Source organism: Phyllostomus discolor, chromosome 6 (assembly GCF_004126475.2).
Source record: "Phyllostomus discolor isolate MPI-MPIP mPhyDis1 chromosome 6, mPhyDis1.pri.v3, whole genome shotgun sequence".
NCBI classification, from domain to species: Eukaryota; Metazoa; Chordata; class Mammalia; order Chiroptera; family Phyllostomidae; genus Phyllostomus; species Phyllostomus discolor.
In genome coordinates, this window is record NC_040908.2 from 117,913,595 (window position 1) to 117,928,932 (window position 15,338).

Consider the following 15,338-nt stretch of genomic DNA (forward strand, 5'->3'; position numbering starts at 1 on the left):
AATCAGAAAGGATGTAAGTGTCTGAAAAACGCTTTCATTCGCCTTGACCTAAATAACATAAAACAATATACCTGACAACTGTAGAATATGCAGTATTTTCAAATGTATATGACATGGCACATTTGCAAAAACAGATCATATGAAAAACCATAAAATAGTCTTAATAAGTAAATTTCAAATGACTGAAATCTTATAGACTGTGCTCTGTGCCCACAACAAAATTGAATAAGAGATAAACATTAAAATATCTAGCTGAGCTTCTAAATGCTAGAAATTAATGTATTTCTAACTGTATTCCCATTGATCAAGAATAAATCACAGTGGAAATTAGAAAATATTTTAAACTAAAGGATAATGCATATACAACAGTAAAATTTGTGGGTTACTAGCTAATGCAGGACTTAGAGGGAAATTTATAACTCCCTCTAGGAGGGAGAAATGTTTAATATTAAATTTCTACCTTAAGAAATTTTTTCCAAGAAAAAGGAGGGGAATACTAAAGACAGCAGGAATCTATGGTACAAATAGAAAAGATACTAACAATAGAGAAAACAAAAAAAATCAAAAGTTTCTTTGAAAAAAAATAAAATTGATATACTATTAGCAAGATGAGAGGGAGGGAGGAAGGGAAGAGAAATTGCCAATATGATGAATGATAAATGAAACAGGTAATGTCTCTTTAGAACCTAGACATAAAAAGATAAATTACAAACATTTTCATGCCATTAAATTTAACAAATTAAATGAAGTAGACAAATTCCTTGAAATACACAACTTGCCAGAACTGTAAGAGGAAATAGAAAATTTTAATAACCCACTATCACAATCAATTTGTATATCAAAAACCTCACCACAAGAAAAGTCCATTGCTTTCACTCACTAATCAAATGTATAAGAGATATACTAATCTTATGCTAATTCCGAAAAAAGGAAGAGGAAGAAGACTTCCCAGCTGATTTTTCAGGCCAACAATACCCTCATATAAAACCTGGCAAAAACATTAGGAGAACTAAATATACACATCATTTAGAACTTAGGCTTCAAAATACAAAGTATTAGCAAATTGAATCCATCAGTTTAAACAGGGTAATATATCATGAGCAAATGGGGTTTATCCCAGTAATGCAAGATGAATATGTCATTTCAAAATTACTCAGTATAATTCACCATATTCACAAAATAAACTAGAAAAAGTACATTTGACAAAAGTTAGCACTAATTTATGAGAAAAGCTCTGGGCAAACTAGGAATAGGGATGAAACTTCCTCAATCAGATCAAAGACATTTGCAAATATATTTACTAAAAAGCCAATATCATTTTTAATGGTGAAGCAATGAATATTTTCCCTGTAAGATCAGAAATAACACAAGGATACCTATTCTCACAACTTCTATTCAGCATTGTGCTGGAGATCCTAGCCAGTTTAATAAGATAAATGACAGGCATAAAGGAAGAAATGAAACTTTTAATTTGCAGATACAATAATTTACATTTAAAAAATTCTAAGGAATCAAACAGCACAACAATCCTACTGAAACATACATTAGTTAAACAATGTCTCAGGATACAGAAATCAATAACTTAAAAAAATTTTAAATAACATTATATACAGCAGCATGAAAGCACAAAATAGAAATGAATTTAAGGGAAAATTTGCAAATTCTTGCAAAAAAGATACATGACATTTTACTCAAAACTGCAAAGGTTTACTGAAAGAAGATGCAAGTAAATGGAGTGGTATACCACATTCATAAATGAGAGAAACTATCATAGATATTGGTTGTCATGGAATTGACCTACAAAGTCAACTTAAGAGCAATAAAAAAAAAATCCCCTTATTCCTGTGAAGCTGACAAAAGATGAAGCTCGTGTGTGCAGTTGCTTCTTCAAGATTGAAATTACTGGTGACATAGGTAAACATGGCTTACCTCCTCACAAAACACAACAAAATTACAACTAAACTATAGAACAACCATCACTCAGAAACATCAGTAATCAAATTGAATGGAAGTCTGACAACTACGGCAAGAAACCACATCCATCCAGACTGGTAGGAGGGGCACAGACACACCCACATGTGGTGGATAAAAATTCAGGAGGGATATCTCAGAGTGAGGAGTCGCAGCCCCACACCAGGTCACCCAGCCCAGGGTTCCAGTGCCAGGAAGATAAGTCCCCATACCTTCTGGCTGCAAAACCAGTAGGGACTGAGTCAGTGGAAGAAACTTCTGGAGTCCCAAGCAGTTCCTCTTCAAGAACCCACACACAGACACTCAAACTCACTCCCTCCGAGCTCCAGCACCAGGACAGCAGCTTGAAAGAAACCAGTGGGGCATTCAGGGAGAAACTGAAGTGTCTGGCATCAAGGCAAGCCTGGGGTACAGCTTTCTCCCAGACAGAAAGGTGGGCAGAGGCCATTGACCCTTTCCTGAACCCTCCCCATACAGAGCCACAGCACTGACAGGCACGTGTCATATCTGAGAGTCCATCAACCTGGCTAACACTGTTTTCCCTCCCCTGGAGATCTCCAGAGATGCCATCCCACTCAACTTATGGGATCATACAAGCTGCTTTTCCATATGAATAGCTGGTCTTAGCTCATGCTGCATAACTTCCTAAATCCTATCAAACAAGTGATAGCCAGCCTCAGTGAGCCCCTGACTTCCATACTTCTTGCTAAGTGGTCCCAAGCCATCACTAGCAGCAACCAGCCTAGATTCACACCTTTACTTTGCTTGGGAAGCTCCAAGCCCAGCACAAGTAGCAGCCATCTCACATTGCCTTATAGCTCAGGCAGAGTGGTCCCTGGCAAAACACAGGTGGGGGCTGATCTTAGCTTGCACCACCCAGGAAACCCCAGAGCCTACACATGCAATGGACAAGTATAGAGTACATCAGAGCACCACTACCCTGCCTCTGCATAGCTGATCCTCCATGAAGGGCAGGGCAGGGGTTCATGGTCAGTAGTCACAGCCAGTCCTTGCAGATGATTGGCCTGAGTAAATCCCTCCCATTGATCTTCCAACAGCAATCAGGTCTCAACTACAAGAGGATGGTGTACTCATCCCACACAAAGTGTGCACCTTGAGTACCCAGCTTGGCTGATAGGAGAGGCTGTGCCACTGAAACCTACAGGACACCTACTACATTAGGCCTCACTACTAAGGCAGGTAGTCATAGCAGCTCTGTGTAATACATGGAAACAAACAGAGAGGCTGCCAAAATGAGGAGACAAACAAACATAACCTAAATGAAAGAACAGATAAAAGCTCCAGAAAAAGAACTAAACAAAATGGAGATAAGCAGTCTATCAGATGCAGAGTTCAAAACACAGATATAAGGATGCTCAAGGAAATTAATGATGACCTCAACAACATAAAAAAGATCCAATCAGAAATGAAGGATATACTACCTGAAATAAAGAACAATTTACAGGAAAACAACACTAGAGTGGATGAAGCCAAGAATTGAATCAGCAATTTGGAGCAGAAGGAAGAAATAAATATTCATCCAGGACAGAATGAAGAAACAAGAATTCGAATAAATAAGGAGAGGCTTAGGAACCTCTGGGACAACTTTAAACATTCCAACATCTGCATCATAGGGGTGCTGGTAGGAGAAAAGGAAGAGCAAGAAATTGAACACTTATTTGAAAAAGTAATGAAGGAGAACTTCCCTTCTCCCTCCCCCCCAATACAATGAAGGAAATAGACTTCCAGGAAGTTCAGGAAGCTCAGAGAGTCACAAACAAGATGGACCCAAGGAAGAACACACCAAGATACATCATAATTACATTAACCAAGGTGAAAGATAAGGAGAGAATCTTAAAAGCAGCAAGAGAAAAGGAGACAGTTCACTACAAAGGAGTTCCCATAAGATTATCAACTGATTTTTCAAAAGAAACCTTATTGGCATGAAGGGGCTGGAAAGAAGTATTCCAAGTCATGAAAGGCAAGGACCTACATACAAGATTACTGTATCCAGCAAAGCTATCATTTAGAATTGAAGGGCAGATAAAGTCAAGTTAGAATTGAAGGGCTTCCCAGATAAGGTCAAGATAAAGGAGTTCATCATCACCAAGCCCTTATTAAATGAAGTGTTAAAGGGACTTATCTAAGAAAAAGAAGAAAATCGAAAACTATGAATAGTAAAATGACAACAAACTCACAACTATTTACAACTGAATCTAAAAAAACAAAAGCAAAAACAAAAACTAAGCAAACAACTAGAAGAGGAACAGAATCACAGAAATGGAGATCACATGGAGGGTTATCAGTGGGGAGGAGGAGGGGGAGATTGGGGGAAAAGGTACAGGGAATAAGCAGCAAAATTGGTCAGTACAAAATAGACAGGGGGAGGTTAGAATAGTATAGGAAATGGAGGAGCCAAAGAACTTAAATGTACGACCCATAGACATGAACTAAGGGGAAGAGGGAATGCTGGAGGAAGGGGTGTGCAGGGCAGAGGAAGATAAAGGGGAGAAAAAAATGGGACAACTGTAATAGCATAATCAATAAAATAAAGAACAAACTGACAGTGACCAGAGGAGAGCGGGGAGGGTGGTAATGGGGGAAAGTAAAGGAAGATACAAGCAAAGGAACATGAATAGAAGACCCCTGGGCATGGGCAGTGGGGGGGATTGACTGTGGGAATGGGTGGGGATGAGATAGGGGAGAGCAATGGGGAAAAAGGCAGGACAACTGTAACTGAACAATAAAAAAAAGTAATAAAATTTTTTAAAAACATCAAAAGTATGAAGAATAAAATGGCAATAATTACATATCTATAAGCAATTAAATCTAAAAACTAAGCAAATAAGAACAGAGATAGAATCATGGATACTGAGAGTGTTTTGATGGTTACCACATGGGAGGGGTGTTGCATGAAAATGGGTGAAGAGGTGAGGGGAGTAAGAACTACAAATAGGCAGTTACAGAATAGCCATGGGGATGTACACTGTAGGAAATGGAGCAGCCAAAGAACTTGTATGCATGACCCACGGTCATGAACAATGGTGGGGGCATTGCCTGAGGCAGTGAGGGGTACTGGGTGGAACAGGGCCAAGAGGGAAACACTGGGACAACTGTAATAGGATGATTAATAAAATGTAACTTAAAGAAAACCAATTACCTTCAGCACAAAAATAACCGAATTCTGGGCTTACCTCTTTGAATTCACTCTTTTAGCTTTTGGCCCCATAGTTCCTCCCCTTATTGTAAATTGTTTTATAATTTAAGATGTTTTCTTGGTTTCATATGTTATCCAGTTTTTAATTTGCCTTTGGTAAGAGTCCATTTTCTAGTTCCATTAGTAGAAGATAACTCCACCATCTAATTTTTCTGTCAGTCAGTTAAATAAAAATTATTGCATGACAGACACTTCTGGGCACTGTGTATGTAGTGACAGACAAGACAAAGGATTTGAACTTAAAAAGTTAACATCTTAATAGGAGATTATTCATTTTTCTACTCAAACTGATTTGGAGGCAGTGGTTGTGAAATGCATGAACTTTAAGCAGATGTCAGTTTCTGTCTTCTGGCGGCTTCCACGGGGGGCTAGAACCTCACACAACAGACTGAAGTGTTAAACCTCGGTACCATGCTGAACTGGTGGACCGAGATAAGATCTGTACAAAGTCTGGGTTAGGGCAAGAAATAGGGGGGAAGAACCTGAGATGGCAGGTGAGGGACTGACATTTTAAAGATGACTAGGATCTTCAGCAAAGATTGAAGAAGCAACATGTGAGGCATCTGTGTTTTTGTGTTTTCTGTCCCACAGATACTGAGAATATAAGCCTCGAAAAGAGAAAAAGTAAGAAACGAGCTTTAAAAAATGTCTCTGTAGAGCCACCCTCCCGAGTTGCAGAAATACCTTGGACTGTAAAGCCCCTCTACCCACCCGTAGCCAAGAGCGTACGACCTGCCGAGTTTCAGCAGTCCCCGAGGAGAAAGAGAACAAGTCAGAGCCAGTCAAGAAAACCATCAAACACCACTGATGCCTGCAAGGGTGACACTAGACAACTGATACCCTTTAAGGATTCTGATTCCATCCTAACCCCCACATGGGAGGCCACCAGGAAGGCCACCCTCTAAACGGCATTGCTTGCCTTGAAGGTGAATGAATGAACGAACAATTTCCTCCATAGAGGTCCCTCATTCTGAAACACAAACCAAAAGGACCTCCATTATTGAATCCTCCCAAGAATCATCTCTTATATTTTCTACCACAACCATCATGTCCTTCTCCTCTGGGCTGTCTGCAAAGAAGAATTAGCCCCATCTTGCCACCTTCTTCTGCTTCCTTTCTGCGCTAGTTTAGTGGTAGTCGGAATCGGTCAAGAAAGGAGTACAGAAAAGCCACTAAGACTCTGGGATAAGATTCTGGTCAAGCCTCTTTATAAAGGCTGCAGTTCCAGCGCACAGGCAAGGGAAAAACAGATGTCATGGCCTTGGAGCTGGAGCTCATTGTTCTCTGGGTGATGCAGGGTCTGTCTCATCCTAACCCCTCACTGTACCTGCTGCTAACAGGGCGGCCAGGGTGGAGATCAGCATGTAAATAAAGGCAGCCTTTCAGGAATGCTGAAGGTAAATGTTGTGTTCTTTGGGGCCCTCGTGGTCACTTAGGGTGACAAAGACAAGAGCAGGAGTACGAAACCTATGCTATCCTGAGTCAGAAAATAAGTGGCCTGGGCATGAGTCAGAGGCAAAGATCTCACCCCACGCACATGTTCTATGACCTAGTTTGCTGTGGGATGCATCTCTATAGCTTATTGATGGCTAATTCCCCACTGGGAATGTGCCATAATCCCGAGCCCACCCAATGACCTTTGGCCTTGAAGGGAAACTAAAGCCCAAACAAGGCTCTGGAGCCCCTTCTATCAGGCAGAGCAATGGTAGAAGCAGTGACCTGAGTTCCAGGAGGTGACCACCACCTATTCACACTTCATCTCTGGGCCTCAGTATCTCCATCTATATATATGATGGTGGGGGAGGGCAAACCACTGCGGTGCCTTCCTCCTGGCTCTGATTTGTCCTGGGCTGACTGAGGAGTCGTGTAACCACTGGGGACACGAGGCGGTCTTGGGCAGCCGCGTGGTCATCCCAGAGAGTGGGGCTGCCTGGTTTGGGGCCTCCATGTCCACCACCAGCCCCTCGCCTCTCACAGACAGCTGGGAAGAACAGGACTAGTCCCTTGTGGGGTGGCTGGACACCTAGGTGGCAGGTGAGCACAGACATGTGGAGGTGTGAGGGCGAGCAGGGCTTGGCCCTGCTGAGCATCAGGGGGACCCTGAGGTAGGTCACAAGCACGCTCACTTCAAGGGGGTTCTCCACTGTCGCTTCTCTAGGCGCTCATCCCAGCCACCACCCCAAGTCCCACCTTCCCTGTTTGCAGCCCCCTCCCAAGACCTGCCCAGATCACAGCCCAAGTTGATTGTTTCTTCCTAATGACCAAGTAATGTTTTATAGGCACCCATTGAATATAAACCAAGGTAGCATTTTTCTTGGGGTTCTTGGATGTTCCTTGATGAGCCAGGGAGATGTTTCTGGCAGGTGCCAGCTGAACAGCTACCAGGTCCAGACCCTGTGGCATCAGTGCTGGCAGCTCCTGCAGGGAGGCCAGTCTGGCTCTGCATTTCCCCAGGCCCAGGCAAAGGCCCAGAGCAGCCAAGGCCACACAGCAGATAAGGAGCAAAGGCAGACTGACCCAGGATCTGCAGTTCAATCCCACACAACAGCAAGAAATGAGATCCTCCACACAGGGTGAGCTGAAGCTTTGGGGGCACAGAAGAGAAAGGGCATGATTCCCTTTGGAACATTGGGAGGGGGCTTCAGGGCACCCCTGGAGGGCACTAACCCTGGAGGGCACTGGAGGGGTGGGGGGAGCATGCACGTAGGTGTGGAAGCCTGAAAGTGCAGGATGTGTTGGGTAACTTTACCCTTTTTCCTAGTCTACCTTCATTGTGAGCTCTTTTCTGGTCTAGATAGAAGAGAGATGGCTAAGTTGCTTACCTTGCATTTTCTGGCTAATTCATTTACATAGTAGTTGTCAAGTTCCTAGGTACAGGGGCTGTATGATCTGGGTGTCATCCTGCCCTGCCACCTTCTCCCACATACATAGCCACTTAGCTTATCCCTCAATGTAGGTGTGTGCTTATTTTCAACATTGTGCATTTTCAACTGTAATTCTTATAAGATATTTATAAATAAATAGGCATCCAGCCCAATTTTCTACATGTGATATAGAGGACTTTTGAAATGAAAAAATTAACAAGTTGGAATTGTTTCTGCTGATAAACTACTAAGATAGTAAGATTCCTGGCCAATAGGCATCATCAAAATTTGAAACTTTTATACCTTAAAGGACAAATGATAATCCACAAAATTGAAGATAACTGTCCCAAATATATAAAGAGTTATTACAACTGAACAACAAAAAGACAACCCAATTAAAAATGGACAAAGGATTTGAATAGACATCTCTCCAAAGAAGATACAGAAATGGTTAATAAGCCCATGAAAAATGCTTACAGTCATTAGCCTGCAGGGAAATAAAAACTAGAACTGCAATGAGATATCATTTCACATCCCCTAGGATAGCTTTAATAAAAATAAAGATAATAACAAGTATTCACAAAATCGTAGAGAAATTAGAACTTTCATCCACTCCTGGTGGGAATGTAAAATGGTGTGGCCACTGTGAAGAAGTCTAGCAGCTCCTCAAAAAGTTAAACATAGAGTTGCCATGTGTCCCATAAATGAAAATAGGTGTCCAAACAAAAACTTGTACGTTGATGTTTTTAGCAGTATTATTCATAATAGTCAAGAAGTGAAACAACACAAATATTCATCATCTGATGAACAGATAAATAAAATGTGGTTTATGCCCATAAGAGAAGTATGACTTGCTAACAAAAAGAAGTGAAGTCCTGAGCCATGCTGTAACGTGGGTGAACCTTGACAACAGTGTCAGAAGGCAGTCACAAGGAACCACATTGGGTGATTCTATTTATATGAAATTTCCAGAATGGGTAAACCCATAGACAAAAAGAGCAGTGGTTATCTAGGGCTGTGTGTGGGGCATGGTAGATAGGATTAAGGGGTTATGGCTAAGAGTTATGGGGTTTCTTTTGTGTATGATGAAGATGTCCTAAAACTGATTGTGGAGATGGTTGCACAGCTTTCTCAATATACTAAAAGTCACTGACTTGTACCCTAATGGGTGAATTGTATGATATATGAATTATTTCTCAATAAAACTTTTATTAAACAAGAAGATGGTTGACTCAGCCAAGATGGAGACATAGGTAACCACACTTTGCCTCCATGAACAACTACAGCAAAAGTTACAACTAGAATACAAAACAAATATCACCCAGATTCGCAGAAAATCAAGACTTATGGAAGTCCAACAACCAAGGACTTAAAGAAGCCACATTCATTCAGATGGGTAGGAGAGGTGGGGACACAGAGGTGCAAAGAGGTGGTAGAATGAGGGGTCTCACCTTCATGTGTGGTGGAAAAAAATCGGGAGGGATACCTCAGGAGCAAATGATCCCAGCCCCAGACGAGACCACCCAGCCCAGGGTTCCAGTGCCAGGAAGATAAGTCCCCATAACTTCTGGGTACAAAAACTAGTCACACCTAGACACCTAGACTTAGGTGTAGGACTTAGACACCTAGATTTAGTCCAACCTCTGACATTTATTTAGTCTGTAATATTTTCCGCTCTTACCTATTTATTTCAATCCCAGTATCTTCTTTTGTAAATGGCAATTTGGAAGTGGCAATAATTATAATATGCATTCACCCCATAACATCAGTAGGCTTTTGTTATTTGACACAGTGAGTGTAAAAACATTTTCTAAATAGTAAGACAGCATACAAGTGTGAAGAGTTTTGTCTTTTTTCTTTTTCCTTTTTTTTTTACTAGAAACCACATTTATTGTTTCTATATGATGCCCACAACTCATTTTTCAGAGGGGTAGTTTTGCCTCTCTCAAAAGATTTGGGAGGCAAGAAAAAAGAGTTCCCTGTGGGCTGTGGTGGTGACTGAGCTTGAGGTGGCAGAGGGGAGAATGCCTGTAGGCATTCCCTAACACTGACCTCCAGCATGGATGGCTTCGGTGTGTGCCTGGGGGAATGCATAAGTGATTGGAAGAAGCTGTCATCTAGGGCCTGTGATAGGTGGAGCTGAGCTGCAGAATTCCACATGGGGAAGCCTGGTTCCTGTGGTTAGGATCTGGAGCCTTTGGTTTATTCTAGTAAGTTCTGCAGCATTTCGTTTGGAACCTTTTACTGGCTGCAGTTTTAAAAATATTTTATTTTTCAATTACAGTTGACATACATTATTGTATTCGTTTCAGGTGTACATCCCAGTGATTAGACATTACATAACTTAGTGATCATCCCTTTAAATGTCACACCCATCTGACACCAAATATAGTTATGAGAATATTATTGACTATATTCCCAATGCTGTAGATCCCCATGGATATTCTGTTACTACCTATTTGTACTTATTAATCCCTTCACCTTTTTCACTCATCCTCCCACCCCCTGCAATCTGGCAATCATAAAATGTTCTCTGTGTCTATGAGTCTGTTTCTGTCCTGCTTGTTTTTGTTTTTTAGATTCAATTGTTGAGATATATATATATATATATATATATATATATATAGCTATTTTAGTGTTCATATTTTTTATCATTTTTCCTTAAAGAAGACCCTTTAACATTTCATATAACACCAGCTTGGTGATGATGAACTGCTTTAACTTTTTCTTGTCTGGAAAACACTTTATCTGTCCCTTGATTGTAAATGACAACTTTGCTGAAGAGAGTAATCTTGGTTGTAGGTCCTTGATTTTCATCACTTTGAATATTTATTGCCAATCCCTTCTGGCCTGTAAAGTTTCTATTGAGAAGTCAGCTGATGCTCTTCTGGGAACTCCCTTGTAGGTAACTGCTTTTATCTTGCTGCTTTTAAGATTCTCTGTTTGTCTTTAATCTTTTTCATTTTCATTAGATGTGTCTTGGTGTGGGTCTCTTTAAGTTGATCTTGTTTGGGACTTGTATGTCTATTTCCTTCACTGAGTTAAGGGAAGTTTTCAATTATTATTTTTTCAAGTAGGTTTTCAATTTTTTGCTCTCTCTTTTCTCCTTCCGGCATCCCCATGACGTGAATATTGGTATGCTTCATTATATTCCAAACTATTGATTTGATTCTCAGCTTCATCCACTCTACTGTTGATTCCCCTCAAATTGTTCTTCATTTCAATTAGTCCATCCTTTATCTCTGACTGGTCTTTTTTTATGCTGTTGAGGTTCTCATGAAGTTCATTAAGTTTCCTTATGATCAGTGTTTTAAACTCTGCATTTAGTATATTGCTTGTCTCCATTTTGTTTAGTTCTTTTTCTGGGATTTTGTTCTGTTCTTTCACTTGGGCCATGTTTCTTTGTCTCCTCATTTTGGCAGCCTCCCTGTGTTTGTTTTTATGTATTAGGTGGAGTTGCTATGTCTCGCAGGCTTGGAAGAATGGCTTTATATACTAGGTATCCTATAGGTTTCAGTGGCACTAACTCCCCATTCACCTGAGCTGGGCACTCCAGGTGACCTCCCAGCCCCTAATATGGGCTGTGTACACCCTCCTGTTGTAGTTGAGCCTTGCTTGCTATTGGCACATCAATGGGAGGGGTTTACCCCCAGGCCAGTGAGCTGCAAGGACTGGCTGTGACCAGGGACCACTGACCTCCAACCACTGTGGAGGAGTAGCTGTGCAAGGGCCCACCCAACAAAGCAGGATTTGTATCCATATAAAGCTGCTTGAGGATAACTTGTTTGAAACCCTGGGACTTCTTGTTTGTTTGTTTTTTCCTGAAAAATCCTAATATTTGTATTTAGTATCTCTTTCAGACTTGTAGCTCAGTATTTCTTCAGCATGGATGTATTAAAAGCAAGAATATTAATTCCATGAAAAATCACAGAAAAGGAGATCCATTACTTTTAACAAAAAGGACACTTGTTAAAACAGAAATACCATATACATTTAGCAAAGATAACGTCTATGCTTTGGGATTGACACACTGCTGCACAATTGACTAGTCTGGCATTGTGCACCTGCATGCTGCCCAGAAAGAGAAATCAGAGGGCCTGCATTTGACAGTTGAGGTGACATGTATTCACAGGTTTCAAGTTGATCTCTTTCTTTATGTCAATTTTATAATTTTGCAGCTATAGAGAACTTGTATTTAAAACAATATTTGAGCCCTACCTGGTATAGCTCAGTGGGTTGAGCACGGGCTGCGATCCAAAGTTGTCACCATTTCAATTCCCAGTCAGGGCACGTGCCTGGATTGTGGGCCAGGTCCCCATTGGGGACCATGTGAGAAGAAACAACATTGATGTTTCTCTACCTCTCTTACTCCCTCCCTTACCTTCTCTCTAAAAATAAATAAATAAAATCTTTAAAAAATAAAACAACACTTGACCACTTACTTATTCTTCATTCAAGTAGTGAGTAATGACATTGCTCTTACAATAATGAAAAAGGTACAAAAGAGGTTGAACTAACTACCTAGACTTTAGGCTACATGGAAAGTTAGAAATTGGTGGTGTTTTTATATTATTACTAGCTTCCTCTTTTAAGATTTTATTTATTTATTTATTTATTTATTTATTGAGAGAGGGAGACAGAGAGGGAGAGAAACATCAATGTGTGAAAGAAGCAACTAGGGACCTGCCCACAACCCAGGCATGTTCCCTGGCTGGGAATCGAAGCAGCGACCTTTCGGTTTGTAGGCCTTCACTCTATCTACTGAGCCACACCAGCCAGGGGTATTGCTAGTTCATATTTTGCTGAGAAACCTTACCTATTGCACAAAGGCCTAGGTGACCATGTACCAGTTACATATTTAAATAGAAAAAATCAAATGATATTTGTGTTTACATTCATGTTTGCAAAATATTTGATACAGGCTTTATGGACTAAGGCAAACTGCAAATTCTCTTATGCTGTCTTTAGCAGAATTCTCCATAAGATGGTAGTGTAACAATGATTAGTGGAAAAACCTTTATCTCAGGGTGGCTTGCTCCTTACAGAAACTATTGGACTAAGAGTCCCTATTCTACAGAAGAAAGGTAAAGTTTTGAAGAAATGACAAGCAAACTTTCAGTTTGCAGTTTTGAAAGTCTTTAAAAAATAATAACTGAGTTTTCCAATACAATCTTATTTCTGTACATCAAACTTTATGTTAATGATCAGATAGGACCCACCAGATTTTGAACAGTATTCATTGCAAAAGAACAACTTAGTTAGCTGAATAATGAGTCTACAAAATTGAGTCAGTTCTTTTGGGACAAGAAAGCTGGGAGAAAATCTCTCCCAGATATCAATGGGAACCTGTGGTTTATTACGCCATACAATGTCCTCAAGTCTACTTTCATTACTGACTTTTCACAGGCAAATTGGAAACCTCCCACAGAGATTAACTGTGTGTTCATTGAAATAAGAATATTATAATTAGATTTATGTGATAAGCTCTTTGGTATGATTTTTATATTCTGTTTTGCATGCTTTAGTTTTGTTTTTCTTGCTTCTGCTTAACAACCAGGAGTGTTAGGATCAAGCCTGTATTTGCTCAAACATGGAACCAATCTCCAGAGTTTGTTTCATTCTCTATTGATAAGAGAAAAAGATCTCTAAAGAAGCAAAAATGGAGTTTCAGAAAATCTTCATTATCACAAATGACTGCTTAATCTTTTGATTGCTACCTGATCTCAGTGGGTGCCAGCCAGGTTAGTACTGCTACATCAAGGGTTAAAATAGAGTCCCAGAACTGAAGTTAGGAGGGAAAGGGTAAACATCTCAAAGATCAACCTACTTTTCTTCCTCTACACTATCACCATCCTCATCTAAGCAACCATTCTCTCTTGAGATTTGCATTAAATACTACCAACTAGTTAGTGGGAGGTACACTCCAGAAAATTCAGCTGGGACAGAAAAAAATGCAGCCAACTGCCTTATTCAGCTTCAGGGTTGATGGGTCTGCAGCTTCTGACTACTTAACTGACCGATTGTGCCAAGCATTGTAGTGAGTACTGAGAGCAAGAAATGAGTTAGATATGGCCTTGCCCTCACATACATTACAACTAAATGAGGGAAGCAGAAATTAAAACATCAGGAAAACAAAGTAGGTCATTAAAATTGGTGTAGTTAATATAGTAGTAAGATGTTTATTTGAAGGGACATGTAAAACAGGAGGAGGAAGTACTTAACCCAGTCTGGTGGTGAGGAATAGGTGGTGAAAGGATTTAGCCAAGTGTAAGTTGAGGGTGGGAAGTGGGTAAGACTGGCAGTAGGGACAAGATGGATTAACGTACATAATGCTCTAGGGGAGAAGTACAACAGGTTTCGTTTGGCTGAAATTACAGTATGATTGGGGTTGAAGAACAGTAGTGGGAAGATGAAGCTGGAAAGGCTGGATCCAATCCCAAGAGCTTAAACTTTTACCTAAAAATGAATTTTAAACATGGTCAGATTTACATTAAAAAAAATTCATAGCTGCTCTTTGAAAGGTCAATTTTGGGAAAGGTAAACTGGAAACAGTGAGATTCTTTGGGAGTCTACTGCAGCAACACTCTGAATCGTACCATTATAGCAGCACTAAGCAGTTGATACCCACTAAGATGATGAGGGATGTAGCGGGTATTAAAATGTAGCAGGAGAATGACTAGAAGAAATGGATAGAAAGTATAATAAGCAGAATTTGTTCAGGGTTAGGGTGTTGCAAAGGAAGGGAGGAATTAAGAACGAACCATTGGTTTCTGATTACACCATTTAGTGATTTGGAGCCATAGGAGACCGAGCAGATTTGAAGGGAAACATATTTAGTCCAGGTTAGGTTTTACTGAGTTTGAGGTGTCCACAGCAGGGCATTCAGATGAAGGTGACCAGCAGGCAACTGGATATAAGGGTCTGGAACTCAGAACTGAAGCCAAAGCTGGAGAAATAGGCAGAAGAATCAAAGACTTAGCAAACTGACAAAGCTAACACAAGTCCATTGTTTGAAGCAGTCTAGGAAGCAATAAAAGGGGAGAAAAAAATGGTAAAAAAAATGAGGCAATATATGAACAATCAGGCTACAAAAAATAATGCCTGAACTTAATGATGAGCAAGAACTAAGTTTACACTTGTTACTTCAGTAAGAACTGAAGCAGAACAAAGCAGAGTGCATACTCGAAAAGCACAGTTCAGAAGCAATGCTCCGTGCTGAGGTTGGGGGCGGGCTTTAAGTCCAGCCTCCCGAACCCCAGGGAGCACCAGAGGCCACGCCCCGGCCA

At 40.6% G+C, this 15,338-nt stretch overlaps 1 protein-coding gene across 1 annotated transcript in view; it reads left to right on the forward strand.

The window, feature by feature from the left end:
- LOC114498658 (glycerophosphodiester phosphodiesterase domain-containing protein 4-like) overlaps positions 1 to 6,093 on the forward strand; it is a 69,637-nt gene extending 63,544 nt beyond the window's left edge. The window contains exon 14 of the mRNA XM_036029987.1: positions 5,780 to 6,093. Coding sequence (XP_035885880.1) covers positions 5,780 to 6,093 — 314 coding nt within the window. The remainder of the gene's footprint in view (positions 1 to 5,779) is intronic.
- The last annotated feature ends 9,245 nt before the right edge of the window (positions 6,094 to 15,338 follow it).